Raw genomic sequence first — 17,316 nt, forward strand, 5'->3', positions numbered from 1 at the left:
TCAAAAAAATCAGTAGGGAGTTAGAAACCCAGCGAACACCGTTTGTGCGCGTAGAATTATGTATGACAACGTTGGTCCCAAGCAGAAGCAAATTTTCTCAAAATAAAAACGCGTGACAACGATGGGCCACGAGGCGGCCCATCGTTGTCAACCTTTTTATTTTCTTTTTATTCACGTTTTTTTTTTTTTTCAAATTTTTTTTTTCGCTTTTTTCTTATTTCGTGTTTATTTTCGTTTTTGTTTTTAGTTTTTTTTTTTCGAATTTTTTCTTGTTTCATTTTATTTTTTTTATGTTTTTTCACAACTATTTTTTTTATTTCACTTTTATTTTAAGTTTTTTATTTTATTTTATATTTTTTTTATCCAATTTTACGCGTGAAAACGATGAGCCACCATACCAGTCCATATCGTGTTTCAGATTAGTTAGCCAGTCATTTCTTTTGAATGATCTTTGTCTTGTTGTAACGGAAAACCGAAATAAACTGCACTTTTACCCGGACTTCTGTTTTATTGTTACTCACTTTTTGATATTTCATCTAGATGTTCACGCATTTGAGCAGTGGTCTTATGTTTGCAAATGTACCTTATGCGTTCAGGAGGATAAAAGACGCAATTCATTATTATTCTGAGATAAATTAGGAATTGCAACTGTTCTAAATGCTTTTATTTACCACATCATATTCATTTCAATTTTGATCATTGGCTAGTGTGATTTAAATGTAGAACCCTAGTGTTTTAGGTCAGCTTGACTTTGCTAAGTAAACATTCAATAACTTTACTCATGATGACTTGTTATTTATTGAAACTGAAGAAGAATGTGTGTTCATTTAGGCGTGACATCAGCTGTTTTCAATCTTAAACATTTGCTTTTTCCAAGTTATTGATCATCCAGCGCGTGCGACTGCAGCTTCGCGTGTCTGTCTGACCGTCGTTCGGTCGTATTTCAGTATTTACTCTGAGATATTACCACTATAAAGATGATACCGTTGTCCGAGTTTATCGACAGGGATTATGCATATATCGCTGTAGTAGCTGTATCCATATTTTTGGGAGGGTTCACTAGAAAAATAAAGAATGTCGAGACCAAAAAACTTTTCACTTTCCTCGTCGGATTTACGATCGTCAGCGCTTTCTGTGGAGCAGAGGTTTTGCATTCGTTGATAACTATCATAATAGGCACCTTGCTTATTAAACAATGCTCGAATAGGTGAGGAAATTTATCTTTAATTTTGAATATTGTTGTTGCACGTAGGTACGTCAGACCGTAATGATATAGCCTATAGCTGTGTAGAGTGTTTGTTTTATTGAACCAAATATCGGGACATCTTGGAATCAGAGAACTGTGCCCTACTGCAGGGGTCAGTAACCTTTTGTTGCTCACGGGCCAAAATTAAGGATTGCAAATTTTGGCGGGCCGCATATATTTTTTTAAGGAAGTTAAAAAATTTACAAATGATAGGCCTTTTAATGTGACACTTGTTGTTGCATTACGCTAGATAGCTTTTCGGCATCAGGTGACATACCGTACTGGATGAAACCAACAATAGAACATTTTCTAAATTGGCATCACTAACTTTAGTTATCCCCTTCTGCCCTTGTTCTGTGTAATGTTAAATTAGGGTTAAAATTATCCAACGCTGTTTTGCACTAAATTTCACTAAAGCATTGTGTGTCGGATTATTTCACTCAGCGGACCGGACATGGCCCACGGGCCGTAGGTTGCCCGCTTCTGCCCTACTGTATATAGAAGGTTGTCCATTATAAAATTATCTGTTCTAGAGCAAAGAATATATAACAACTTGCACTAATCTAATAACTTGTCTAATCATTTGTTCGATAATCCAATTAAATAATCACATGCCAATTTCAACAATGTGAATGATAAGTGAATCACATTGATACACATAAAAGTAATTATCCATCTCAATATTCTATTTTATTTTTCAGGAGCATGCCAAAAATGGTTTTCCTTTTCTCATTTCTATATCGAATATTCTTCTGTTTGTCTTCGTTCTTTACTTCATGGAGAGACGACAGAAATTTAGCAAATGGGATTCAGCTAGTTTTAACTATAAAGGTAATTATAAGTGATTATAATAATGTTTGTGCTTATATACTTGATAATAATTTGGAAAATTTGACCTTTTTTTTCTACTTCTACCAAAAACTACTGTAATTATTGAAAAAATTACTTTTTGGTCAAGTGGTTAAATCATTACACTTGACTATGTCAGTCTCACTGATCAAATTCCAGGGTTTGAACCTCACACACATTACCTTCAGACTTTATCTAGGCTATAATGAAGTACACTGTCAATCCTGAAAAACTGGAGAGATCCAGATCCATTTAAATTGTAGCTACTTACCTAGCAGTGTCTACTTATACAGAGTAAAAGACATAAATAAACCCATACGTCAGCGGTTCTCAAAATGGCTCAAAATGATTTGCCGCCGAGTGTGCCCACTGCCCAGAGTCGTGTTAAACATAACTAATGTATGATTGAATATTTTACATATTGTATTTATTATAAATGTATTATTGTTTCTTATTTTAAATGATGTGTATATAAATCAATAAATTCATTTTACTTTTTTAGGTCATTTACTTCCTGTTACGTAGTGTCTGTCTCTATTGTTTCGTAACAATAGAGACAATAATTTCGCGAGCTGCAGTTTATTTATTATCAGCTAAACACAGTTTAGCAAACATAAGTGATTTTTTTAATATTTTAGAGGAAATCAGGCAGAGATGAGGAAGAAGAGTTGACATTGCCTTCGTTTATTAGGCCTACGTGTTTACAAAGCATACAATACACATTAACGATCACAAAATTATGCTTTATTTAAAAGCAAGCGCTGTGAGTTTTTCCCTGATAATTTGGCGCCGCACATATAAAAAAGTTTTGGGAACCCCTGCCATATACATCATGAAATAAAAAAAACTGCTAGCGAAATTTTGAGTCAAACCAAATTTTCTAATAATCGTAATTTCAATTCCTTTCAGATGATTTGCGTTGCATATGAGGTTGATGATTTTCGAAGAAGACAAGCAAATGAAAACGCCCATGCTAATGGTCATTCTAATGGCGTGGGAAATGGATTCACTAATAATCACAACAATATTACTACAATGGACAAACACAAAACATTCCCATTGAATGAGGAGCCATCATATTTTGATATTTTCTGCTACATGTACTGCTTCTTGGGCATTGGAACAGGTATAATATCTTTCTGAATAATCAGTAAAGTTTGCTCAAATGTATTTTGCTTGTGTAGAAAGAGAATTTTCAATTATTGTTCTGCAATATATTTTTTATAATGAATAGCGGTCATTTCACAATCAAGTTAAGGGGGTGTATGATGTCGTAACTATCAGTTAGAGTTGCGTCATACTAACTCTCTTTTTTATCCTATGCCTTACACTAGTGGATCTGTATGCACATAAACTGTATAAACAAATTTATGTGAATCATGATTATTTTTTATCTAAATATTTTTGGGAGGATCAGAATCTTTTTTTTTTCGGCATTGCATAGGCCTACCTGATTTATTGTTATTATCCGATTGTTCATAGTGACACCTCTGTGTCCCTTCAATGATTAGACTTATTTTAATTATTATTAATAACTTCTTTTTTAGGTCCATTTTATCGTTATCGCACTTATCATGATATGATCTTTCTGCCTCAACATATATCGAAGCCGCTACCTGCTGTTGATCACATTATCTCTCGTCTGAGTATATTAACGATGCTTATCATTGTTTCTGTTGGTGGTGGAATGTTATTTGGAGTCAAAGAAATGAAATCTGATGAATTTTATGAGAGATCATTTTTTTATAGGTTGGTATGTTGAAACTAGACGGTATTATCCACATGGTTAGATATTCCTATTTTATGTGCTCTTTATTTTACGCTTTTCGCTCCAAACATGGCCCTGTGCTAATTGCCACTGATTTGCATGAACCTAATGTTTTCAGGAGCGCCAAAATCTACTGGTTTGGCATGTACTTCATTACTATTCAGATGCTGTCTGTTCATATTGACTCTTGTAAAACAGCGTTTGCTGTTGCTTGAGGCTCTAACCAGTGGTTTCTGTGGCTGTCTGTCCCCAGCCATTAGTCTTCCTTACCTTTTGAGTGACTCCGCCTTGAGCAAACTTCCTTGAAAGAAATGAATAATCTTTTTTAATATATGCAGAGAGGAATTCAAAATTGGCAAATGTCATAAAAGAATTATACTTATTTCATAGAATATCTGTCATTAAAATAATTTTTCTGGCATCTCTGCTATAGTTTTCATTCACTGTATTATCTGCTTTTGAGCCAATTTGAAGGATTAAATTATTTGATATTTTAAGTTGAAGTTCAGTGTCTAGGCATATAAATGAGTCACACTGTTTAGCACGTAACAACAAGTTAACAACATTATCAATTGCCTGCTCAAACCAGACAGGAAATGTTTGCTTGCTAGTTTGCTGAATATATGCCATGTATTTCTCTTATGGTCGGCAGAAAGAGATTTTTCCGAGTAGGCAGAACAATGTAGGAAGCTTTGAATACACATTTCCAACTACAGTTGTATGTAGTGTTTTGCGTATTTGGATATTTTTGTATTCTGTATATGGTTAATTTGGGATCGAAATTGTTTAAATGAATTCATTTGCAGAATCATGATTTTTGCTAAATTTGATTATGTATACTTCTCGGATATTTACAAATGATATTTTTTTATTTCAGATTTTTTTATGTCCTACCAATCGGAGCCATAGGAATGTCAAGATATGGAGTGATTTGGTTTTTATCCGAATTTGGATTTGCCATGTCTGGTCTTGGTGTTTACCCAGAGACGATGAAGCCAGAACCTGGTAGAGGACCAACAAATTTTCATGATGGAAATGATGACATGTAAGTCAATGAATAAGCTTTTTCCGTTCAAAAGCGTCATCAGTTACCTACACAACGATATCATCATTTTTTTTATTGTGACGGACTTGAAAATTAGCATTTTATGAGCAATCAAATAATTTTAGCAAATCAATCTGATTCACCTTATTTTGATAAATGAGCAATCTCATATTTAATAAAATACATTTCCGCCATCTTTATATCTGTTGTTTAGCTGGTATAATTATTGCCTTGTTTGTAAGAGATGGATATATGTGCTATTTAAAGAATTACAAAAAACGTCATTTTTGATTTTTTGAACTATGGTAACTTATAGTAATACTTCAGCTCTAAAGGGTATCTATTTGTTCACAATATCTCCAAAGAATGTGATAAACATGTATTGACCGATATTTATATATACACAGCTTATCATATTCTTATCTGTTGTAAACCATTAATCTGAGAATTCAATTTTGAACAAATTTATTTATCGCCATATTTAAACCGCATGATTGTTCTTACCACGTCATTGTTGTAAACTGCTTGTCTGATTTTTGTCAGACGAAACTTTACTGAAATACATTTGTGTTAGTGTCAGGACTCTTGTATAGCAATCATATATATGGTATATATATTTACATAAACCTAAATCAAAATTTTCGAATATGTTTACCACTAACCACAAACAGTCTGGCCATCCTAAAGCTCCTATATTTGGCATTTGTGTTTCACTAGATAAAATGGCATTCAAGACGATGGTGAATAAAGTTTTCACCTTCTGTACTCTCGTAGTGTGTGTATCATGTAAGAGTTAGTTTTTATTCCGATTTTCTTTATTTTAGTTCTATTACGAGTTCGGGGACTGTCTGTGTTAGCCAAGTGAATATTCCCCTGTGCATAGGTTTCAGTCCCTTCACACAACTTGATGTAAAATAGGAGAACAAAATTAGTTACCTCCATATTGGTACACATACTTCCGAAGCGAGAAGTTTTTTATCGTTTTGATAACTCTAATTTTTAATTACTCTTTTATAATTACAGATGGGGCAAAAAAATTGCCAGAGGACTACAGTATAGTTTTGAATCAACCAGAAATGTGTATATTGTACAAGGTTTAACTGCCAAAACGTACGCTAAAACATTTCGGTGGTGGAATTGTACTGTGCAATGGTGGTTGGCACATTTCATTTATGCAAGCAAATTATTCTCTGGAAAACCAGTGTTTATAAGGTATGAAAATAGAAATTGAAAGGCTGAAAGCTAGGTTGGGTCTATGCGAGACGCGTGAACCGGCACCATTTTCAATATTACTCCCTATTAAAATGACCATTCATTTCATAAAGTATTCTAAATCTTGTCTAACACGCTTCATTTCAATTTACACAATATTTCATGAAATTTTAATGTTCCTTTAGTTCGCAAAGTTCAGTACCGATAGTGTGGCACAGGATTGGCTTGGGTAAAAGCTTGCAGGGCGGCTTTCCAAAAGTCAGTTTGTTTGATTAATAATTACGCTTTATATAATTCTCAATTTTTCGATATATCTGGAAATGAATGTGCGTAAATTAAGTGTAAGGAAGTGACAGCAACTGTGTAAGAATGTCGAAACAATGATCACCACTCGCTCGCATAGAAGATAACAAACAATTGAAATGCCAATTCTATTTATTTGTTATGACAACATGTGGCAAAGAGCAAAAAAATCGTATGAAGATTTTCCTCGGAAACGAAACACCTTGCTGACGGCGAAAAATGGCCATTATTAGCTGAATAATTCCAATACTTTGATTACACACAACAGAACAATGTTCCCATTTTTTTTCAACTAATTTACTATTTGTATTACAGATGGTTAGCAGTTGCTATTGTGTCTGCAGTATGGCATGGATTTAAGGCAGGATATTACTTCTCTTTTGTTGGAATGACATATGTAGCATTTGCGGAATTCTTATTGCTGAGTCAAGTTGGGGCAAGACTGAACAAGAATGCCAGAGTGGTATTTGATTTGTAAGTCGACATACTTGAATTGAAGGTTTAAAAAAACATATATGTGGATGTCTATCACTCCAACAGTTCACTGAGTGTTCACTTACAATACAAAACTTGTTTCATCAATAACCCATAGAAAGGAAAGAATCATATATTCCAGAATTGCATTTTAAAAATATGCCTTTGATAAAAAAATTGAAGGATACGACACGCCCTATTGCGGACAAAATTAAAGAAAACAATATGGCGACGATTCGGAATGCTCATCTGAACCGATTTGCTATTCGATTCGGAATGCCTAGCCCTACTTGTTGATCCACCGATCTTCCATAGAAACGCCTAGTTTCACTTTGAACTCATCTTTACCAGTTGTTTAATGCATCACTTTTAGAAATACTAAAAAAGCCAACAAATGAAAAACAAGAATAAATGCATTACAGTCCATTTAATTTTATGTAGTCGTTGATCATTGTGTATGAAACAACACCCTAGATAACTCAAAGGACACCCCTAGATAACTCAAAGTTAAGTTTTTTGCATCAAGATTAAATTCTTTTATTATTATATTCTAAACCTGATTAATTTATACTAATTTAATTTTACAAATATTTTCCGGTAGTCATAATATTGATTATATAGTTTTACTTTTGTAAATTCTCGTTACATGCATTTTACAGCAAAAGTTTAACCCAAGATTTTCAGTCAAGTGGAATTCATCATCACTTGCTGTTTTCCGATCATTGACATAATGCATCACCATAAACCTGTATGGTTTTAGTAGCTCTTCACGGTGAATTAGAGTGTATGCCATTTCCTTGAGCAAATTTTTGTATAAAGTGTCCCATTGTGCTCTGAACACTAATCATTACAGAAACTTCAATAATTTTTTCTATTTTCATGCAGAGTACATTATCTACTATACAAAGCAGTTGGAATTGGATCATTTATGACGACATTTTCATTATCAAGTTATTCAGATGTTATGAGATACCTAGCTTCAGTGTATTATGGAATCTATGGTGTGGCTACGGCGTCTATTATATTGAGTGTAATCACCAGTGTGGTGTTCTCAATGATTCCAAAAGAAACAGTAAAAAGAGAGAAGACTGAATAATATGGACTAATTGTATTATACCAGTAATTTATGTAAATTAAATTATTTCATTTAAAAAAGAATATTTTAAAGCGAATATCTTAATGTTTGGGAGTAATGTAACGGGTATAGGTATCAATGGTCGAATAGTTTGTTATTCTAAAATCCAGAGTTCAAATATATTTCGATTTTGATTTATCTTAATGGACATATTCTCCAGTAAGATCATAGTTTATGGATTACTTTACTAGCTCGTTTCTCTTTGTAGACTCACGCGTTGGTGGCAAGGATGTTGTAGCAAGAATCATTTTGCCCACACGAATTTGAAATGTTATAAAACAAAATCATGCTATATGCTAAATTTTACACAGTGAAAGCAGAAAAAGGGTAAAATTTGGCATAAATCATGTTTTTGGCTGCGAAAATAGTAGTTTCTGTCACTGTTATCATACTTTTGTAATGTAATTAAAAATTATTTCAACAACATGTTAGGAACAACTTTCAGGAATACTTTAGTATTAGAAGGTTGTATGACACAAAATGCTATTACTATATATATTGAGTAGTGTTATCTTCTATAGGTACAGTTTAATAATAGGGAAGCTATTATTTACTTATGATATTTATTGTGCTGCGAAATCATTACTTAATATTTATTAATCCTTGTCAACTGCGGATTTGTGTGCACAATATTCTGGGGAATTTCTGTGTGGATGTGCACATGTAATGAAAGGTGACGACAACTTCAAATTTTTAGTTCATTTTATTTGATTTTTTTTGTATTATTTATCGCTGTAAATGTGTTAGTTCATTGTTGTTTGTTTAAATGTTTAATTTCTTTTTAATTAATTAGTTCTGCTTATTTATTATTTAATTACTGTGCTATATTTCTGCTGTGTATATTTTTTTTGATCGTACTAATACCATCTGTAAACGTTCTTTTTCATTTTTTATTATAATTTGACTCTAGTGAATAGGTGAGTATACATACGTACATCAAAATAATATGCGTAAAGTATGAAATAATTAATTTTTGCCCAAAAATTGATAGATTAACATATTTTGGGCAACCTAATTTTGCTATTAGGACAATAATTTTTTCACTGCCATAAAAAAAAACATAGTGCCATAACAAAATTATTTATTGCTGTTCTTTCATAATAATTTTTCCACAGTTTAAATCTGATTATCTGCTGATGGTATCAAAGTTCCAAGTTTAGGTATTTCATCATTGAAATTTTGTGTGGCGGGCTGCAATGTCCATAAGGAATCGTATTGTTGAATCTGTTCGCAGTTATATACCTATATAAAAATTTTTTGATTCACAATTTAAAGAATAATTTGATTTGAAAAAGTATCATTTTTAGCATTTGATGAAGTATAACCAAAAACGCCACCAAAAATTTCTGAATGCTGTAAAAATAGAAAAACAATCAAATCACCGTTAATTTCAACTTTTCCGCATTTCCAAATTCAACTTATGAACATGCATTGATTTCTTCTACTACAATTCAATTATATTTTCAAATATATTCAAAATCATAAAATTTTATTATAGAATATAATATATACGAACAGTAGAGTATTGGATTTTGGCCCCTGTAGGTCATCAAGATAATTCTACCAATCTAGTTCCTCAGTTTTTTTAACGTGGTTATTTATGATGTAATAATCTTGTCTTATTATGGGAATTTTATTATTTGAAGCAGTGGTTCCCAAAGTTGATTGACCGTGGGCAAAATTAGGAGCAGAAGGTATTCGCGGGCCGGCAAAGGGAAGCGCCCACAAGGGACCGATGCTTGTACGTATAATTAAGATACCGGTAATATTGGACTGTACGAACATTACACAAGCTTAAACTGTGATAATAACGTAACAATTGGCGTTGTAAAAACAGAGTTGAACTATTTCCAGGCCATATTGAATCGTTACGCGGGCCTGTAATTGGCCCGCGGGCTGTGGTTTGGGAACCACTGATTTAAAGTATTGGCTATCTTTTAATTTGCCACCTTCATAAATCGTATATATCCTCTGAAATGCAACAGACTATAACATTTTCAGATTAAATTCAGATACGTTAGAAAATAATTATAACGAACTGCCATAAAGAGTATGTTTACACTTGGTGGTTGGGCTTGCCCACTGTGACATAAACCATATTGACATTTTGATCATTCATGAACAATTCACTATTAAACTGCCATGAAGGATTATATTAGAAAAGAGGTTGAAAAATATTATTCGCATAAGCTATGAATATACTACTTCAAAATTATAATGGTCCAATTTTTTTGTCAAATATTTAAAGAGCTGCAAGTCTGTGTAATTGCAAATATGCTACTTTTACTGTGTGCCATGAATATAAGATGCAACTTCTTGTGACTAGCCATGTGTAATATTTCAGAATAAATACGATTTATTATTCCTTATCATTTTATCAAACATACAAAAAATGAACTATTTTGCACAATTTTGAGTAGTGTTTATTTTTATTTTTCACTGTGCATAGATTTTAGTCATTTTTTAGGTGAAAAGGTCATATTTTAGTGTTTGCTTAATATTATTTCGCCATTTTTCTCTCATTGGGAATTTTCGCTTTTGAGTTTCTGGAACAGCAAAGATTTTACTTCTATGTATATATGTACTTTCAGGAGCTATTGGCGTTACCATGGTTGCTCGTAACTTTACCCAGGGATGAGTCTCATTCCTCTCCGAGTGAGTGTGTTACTCAGAGATGAGTCTCATTCCTCACAGAGTGAGTGAGCATTCAGAGATGAGTCTCATTCCTCTCAGAGTGAGTGTGCACTCATAGATGAGTCTCATTCCTCTCCGAGTGAGTGTGTACTCTGAGATGAGTCTCATTCCTCTATGAGTGAGTGTGCACTCAGAGATGAATCTCATTCCTCTCCGAGTGAGTCTTTGTGACCCTGCATTGAGCAAATTTTCGTAAAAATATAGGGGAATATAGTTTGATTGTGTTATCAAGCATGAGTTCATATAATCTATTCGTGTAAAACGACAAAATTCATAAATGAATATGAACAATTAAAATGAGTTTTTGGATTTTAAACAAAATATTAAAATTTGTGATCCTATTTTCAGCATGTAGTATGCATGTTTCTTTCTGTAAGTTCAAAACAAATTGAATATTCAACACTATTTGAAATTATTTATATTTAATACAAAGTTCATTCAACTATTATATTCAAGTATGTTCATAACATAGTTACGGGATATGTATCAGCAATCAGCATGAATAATTTTTTTATAAATTTAGGATTATTTCAATTTTTCTGTTAAACATAGATCAGGGGTCGGCAACCTACGGCCCGCGGAGTAACATAATCCGGCTCGCGACACCTCACTGAATTATAGTAACAAAACAGGTGTTTTTACGATTATATTCTTTACGTAACAGAATTTATTGCAAGACATGTGTAGACTAAATTATAATATAATCTAACAAGTATAAAATTCACAATTACTCGTTTAATGAGCCTATAATTTCATTATAATTAGACAAATGGCAACAAAATGTCGAAAAGTTGATGTTAAGTGTAAATGTTCAATGGTTGCGAAAATATTCAACTGGAATTTTTTGAGATGCAATGCGATGTATCACCGCTTAATTTTTATTATAAAAAGTATCATCCGTTCGGTTTTCAGCTTTCTGAAAATATGTGCGGCCCGCCAATGACTTGCAACCCTTAATTTTGGCCCGCGAGCGACGAAAGGTTGCCGACCCCTGACATAGATCAATGGAGAATAAAGATAATACGGAATTGTTTCATAGGGTATTTGGAATAGTGAATTGTTGAATTTTGGCCATGCATGGGTTTAAACTTAAATTGATCTAGCTATTTTTTCAGAATTGAATTCATCTATTTCATGGGTTTTCAAACTTTTGGTGTGATGGAGCTGAGTAATAAAACACTTAATTTATCGATTAATGTTCAATAAACTAAAATGACTTCATCTAATGACTCAGATGTATTTGCTGCTTTGTATTTACAAAATATTCAGTATTTTAATAGTGAACGAATATCTCACGGAGCCCTCAGGTTTCTCTCACAGAGCAAACCTATGGTCTATGCTACTTTAGAAACTCATCCTTTATGACGTAAAATTTTTTTTTGTTGCATATTAGGTCGTCTTGTCAAACAAGATTTGTTTAATTTTTCATGTGTGGTGTGATTTTTATTTTTTTTCTCATCAGTGAATGTTAGATAAATACTGTGAACTTCATTTGAAAAACGATTTTTCTGATCTCATTATTCCTATTATAGGTGGGATTTCTCGGAGATTTTTCATTATTTTAAGGGTTCTAAGCCAAAAGGACCAAACTTAAAATAAAAATGAGGAAAACATGATTTCTATTTCTAAACATATATTAACTTTTGTTTGGTGAATATGGCTTCAAATTTTGATTAGTAAATCAGTTCAAAAAGCTGCTTTTGCTTTGGAATTTTTTCGATGAATATCATTTTAAAACTTAGACTTTGCATTTTGTCTCGAAAACCTTGATTTGTCACAGAGAGCGAGTAAATTTTATATGTCTTAACAAAATGGCGCACTAGTTATTCGTTCTAAAGATGTCACCTACCCATCTACAGCAATTCCCTACCATACAGTCCGCCAAGGTGACAAGTGCGCTTATACAGTACGCATTGGAAATGTCCATCATTTCTGTATAATATGGGAATGTGTTCTTGTGCCTGAGTTGATAAATGTGTAATAAATTATTGAAAGGTCATTTGTGAGTGCTTTAATATGTATACAATGTATTATAGAAATATATTGTTTAAATTCCATGTCGGCTATATTCGAACGTTTTAGAAACTAGGTTGAAGATCTGATAATCTAATCAATCAAAATATTATTTGCCGGTTTATTTCCAAGGATTTGTGGCGATGTTATATATTTTTAGTTATGGCAACGTTTGCAGGAGATTAGCCTTGTTTCTTTAAGTTGTCAATTGATGAACTTGCGTCACGGTCCAAGAATGGCAACACAGAAATACAGAGAAGCTGCGAAGACTTAAATACTATTTAAACATGCGACGTAAAAGTTGTTTTTCGTGATCAATCTGACTTCATAACATGTATTGACAGTCTTTGTCGTTAAAATCGCAAGTTGAAGATATTTCACGAGGTAGTGGATGTGGATACCGTTTGGTTATTCATTTTCATCACCCTTGAAACACATTGTCTTTCTGACCATTATGACTTGAGCGCATTTGTTAAAGTTATTTGATTTGATTTTGAGTGCGAGATGATTTCTATATTCTTTGCAGTCGTTCAGTGGGGTGGGGAATTAACCGGATCCAGGTATTGTTTTTGGACTCTTAATCGGTCATTTTCATACTTGAGTGCTCGGTTTATCTGCATCTTACTCGCAATTGAACTGCAGATAATATTTTTTGATCCTAACTTCCAGTTTCTCAGCACTGACGTTCAAATAAGTTAGCCATCGATAACTTTGACCTATCGGTCGTAATTCACTAATTTATATATTACATTTTATCACACGCAGGTTCAGTTTAAGGTCAAGTGATGCCATTGAATGTAACTTTAATGTGCTTTATTATTAATATTAATAATTCAATATAATAATCTATTTTGATATAATTCAGGCGAACATTTTATAGTTTCCGTTTTTTAGGGGGTTCGCAACGTTTCCTTGTTATTCGAGATCCTTTAAACTAGGCCTCTGGTTTAAGCAACTATTGTACATGCAACACAGTTAACGCAATTTGAGCGTTGGACATGAGCGTTTTATGACCATCTTAATTTCTGAAGTACACTCTTCCATCTCATCCACCGTTAGACTGCAACCACACCAACACAAGAAAAAGAGTGAAAAAAACATATATATCTCATGAAAAAAATATTGATAAGTTTTTCTCTGTCAAACAAGATTTATTTAATTTTTCATGTGTGATGTGATTTTTATTTATTTTTTCTCATCAGTAAATGTTAGATAAACTGTTAGATACTGTGAACAACAATTGGAAAACCATTTTCTCATCTAATTATTCCTATCATAGGTGGGGTCTCTCGGTTTTTTATATTATTATTTTAAGGGCTCTTAGCCAAAAGAACCAAATTAAAAAAAAAAATTGGAAAACATGATTTCGATTTCTAAACATATATTAACTTTTTGTTGTAATACTTGGTGAATATGGCTCCAAATTTTGATTAGAAAATCAGTTCAAAAAGCTGCTTTTGCTTTGGAATTTTTTCAATGAATATCATTACAAAACTTAAACTTTGCATTTTGTCCCGAAAACCTTGATTTGTCACAGAGAGCGAGTAAATTTTATATGTCCAAAATGGCGCACTAGTTATTTCTTCCAAAGATGTCACCTACCCATCTACAGCAATTCTTGACCATACAGTCCGCCAAGGTGACAAGTACGCTTATACAGTACGCATTGGAAATGTCCACAATTTCTGTATAATATGGGGATGTGTTCTTGTTTCTGAGTTGATAAATGTCTAATAAATTATTTGAAGTTCATTTGTGAGTGCTTTAATATGTATACGATATATACAAATACGATGTATACAAATATATTGTTTAAATTCTATGTCGGCTATATTCGAACGTTTTAGAAACTAGGTTGAAGCTATCTGATAATCTAATCAATCAAAATTTTATTCGCCGGTTTATTTCCAAGGAGTTGTGGCGATGTTATATATTTTTAGTTATGGCAGCGTTTGCAGAAGAATAGCCTTGTTTTGTTTAGTTGTCAATTAATGAACTTGCGTCAGGGTCCAAAAAGACAACACAGAAATCCAGAGAAGTTGCGAAGACTTGAATGCTATTTAAACACGGACGTAAAAGTTGTTCTTCGTGATCAATCTGACTTCATAACATGTATTGACAGTATTTGTCGTTAAAATCGCAAGTTGAAGATATTTCACGAGGTGGTAGATGTGGGTACCGTTTGGTTATTCATGCTCATTACCCTTGAAATATATTGTCTTTCTATCCATTATGACTTGAGCACATTTGTTTTGAACTAGTGTCCAAGGTAATCGGTACTTCTCGGAATGTATAATGATACGTTTAAACTACTTATTTGAAACCTCGTCAAAATATGTATTTAGAATTAATTTAACGTTATTTAATTTGATTTTGATTGTGAGATGATTTCTATATTCTTTCCAGTCGTTCAGTGGGATGGGGAATTAACCGGATCCATGTATTGTGTCTGAAATGCTTAATCGGTCATTTTCATACTTGAGTGCTCGGTTTATCTGCATCTTACTCGCAATTGAACTGCAGATAATATTTTTTGATCTTAACTTCCAGTTTCTCAGCACTGACGTTCAAATAAGTTAGCCATCGATATCTTTGACCTATCGGTTGTAATTCACTAATTTATTACATTTTATCACACGCAGGTTCAGTTTAAGGTCAAGTGATGCCATCGAAGGTAACTTTAATGTGCTTTGTTATTAATATTAATAATTCTTCATAATAATCTATTATGATATAATTTAGGCGAACATTTTAAAGTTTACGATTTTTTTAAGGTTGCTAGCAGCGTTTCCTTGTTATTCGAGATCCTTTAAACTAGACCTCTGATTTAAGCAACTATTGTACATGCAACACAGTTAACGCAATTTGAGCGTTGGAAATGAGCGTTTTATGACCATCTTAATTTCTGAAGTACACTCTTCCATCTCATCCACCTTTAGACTGCAATACTGCAACCACACCCACACAAGAAAAAGAGTGAAAAAAACATATATATATATCTCATGAAAAAAATATTGATAAGTTTTTCTTCAAAATTCAAACATACCGCGACCGTCCCAACCATATTAGTCCGTCCATATACACGCGCACCACATACGCACAAAAACCGCCAAAATATTGTCACCAATTCCAAGCTTCCTACGACTGTCCAGGTCTCTTCACACCGCTAAGTACCCTGGAAGCATTTTTATTCACTAGTTCGGTCCCGAAATGTGTGTCTTCGGCAGGCGTCCTGTATCTTCACTTCACTAATAATGTACCATAATATGTACACATACATATTCGTACCAGCAATAAATATCACATCGCACATATTAATGTCACGAATTTTAGATTAAAGTTCAATCATACTGTGCTCGAATGAAATGGATTATATAATAATCAAAGTCAAACGACATATTTCTAATTTATAATCTAAGAGTGGCTGATGATGACATATCATCATAATATGCCTTCAAGCGAAAAATATGCCTTCTCTGATAAAACTAAACCACATCGTCGAAATGTTCTATGTTCTAAATTTGAGGTGATCAAGTTGAGGTAAAGATTTTAGAATCGAATTTACTATAAGAAACTCAGTCCTTTAGTTAGCAAGTTTTTAGTTAGACGAGACTGCGATAGATTAAGCATCTATCATAAAGTTCACTATAAAGTATCCATAGGACACGTACATAAAATGGGAATGTATCAAACCTATTATACTAATATGTAGTTAATAAGATTCAACAAATATAGAATTGAACTAATTAAGATAATTAAACGCCACATTTCATGTTGATTTTTCCAGATTTCAAATCGGATTTGTGTTCGTTTTTAGCAGTATTACCATAAACGGCCCCATTTTAGTATATGAATTATCCGAATAAAATATGCTAGTATATTAACTGTAATATATATACGAGTATATTATTTGAATGGGGTAACTTGTACAATTGTCGAGACTAAAAGTACTCATATATTATATAAATAATCGATGAAAGTTATATTCGTAATACGGGTAATTCATACAATATTCCGAAACTCGAATTTTAGTAGTCGATATATATAGTACGTTTGTCTTCGATAATGCATTTTCACAAATTCTGATAATACATTTTTTGTTATTCAATTTTATTATTGATACATGAAAATCATTGTCATAGAAAATTATGTGCTTCCACAGTTTAATGAAATGTTTTTGTTTCAACCCGCATGGAGCACCATACAAGTATGAAATTATGGAGAATAAATTGACGTATTACTTCAAGTTAGAATGTGTTCGTATAAATTTCCATCACACTAATTGGAAGATATTTTTAGTCTGCTTTTTTTATTAAACAACCACATCCTCAATTATCACACTCAAGTAGTTTGAAAACGCTAATGGGAGAGAAAGTTTTGGTAATTTATCCATATAGATTACTTATACACTCGTACTTGAAAGCGCACTGTAACACTAACAATATATTAAATGGCAGTCATCCTCTGGAATACAGGAGAAAAGTTTCGTTGGCATTGAAATGTTCACAATAAAATAGGAAAAGGTTAATATTGTTCACGTCTTTCGATTGGAGTAAACCGCTACATGGTTCAGAATC

At 32.8% G+C, this 17,316-nt stretch overlaps 1 protein-coding gene across 1 annotated transcript; it reads left to right on the forward strand.

The window, feature by feature from the left end:
- Positions 1 to 730: 730 nt before the first annotated feature.
- On the forward strand, positions 731 to 12,783 carry LOC120332122 (membrane-bound acylglycerophosphatidylinositol O-acyltransferase mboat7-like). The gene is made up of 8 exons (XM_039399303.2): positions 731 to 1,207; positions 1,948 to 2,077; positions 3,005 to 3,221; positions 3,643 to 3,844; positions 4,741 to 4,908; positions 5,932 to 6,120; positions 6,739 to 6,897; positions 7,783 to 12,783. Exons 1-8 carry the CDS (start codon positions 978 to 980, stop codon positions 7,991 to 7,993), a joined length of 1,506 nt encoding a protein of 501 aa, XP_039255237.2. The 5' UTR covers positions 731 to 977; the 3' UTR covers positions 7,994 to 12,783.
- Positions 12,784 to 17,316: the final 4,533 nt, after the last annotated feature.

Source organism: Styela clava, chromosome 13 (assembly GCF_964204865.1).
Source record: "Styela clava chromosome 13, kaStyClav1.hap1.2, whole genome shotgun sequence".
In the NCBI taxonomy this organism is placed as follows: Eukaryota; Metazoa; Chordata; class Ascidiacea; order Stolidobranchia; family Styelidae; genus Styela; species Styela clava.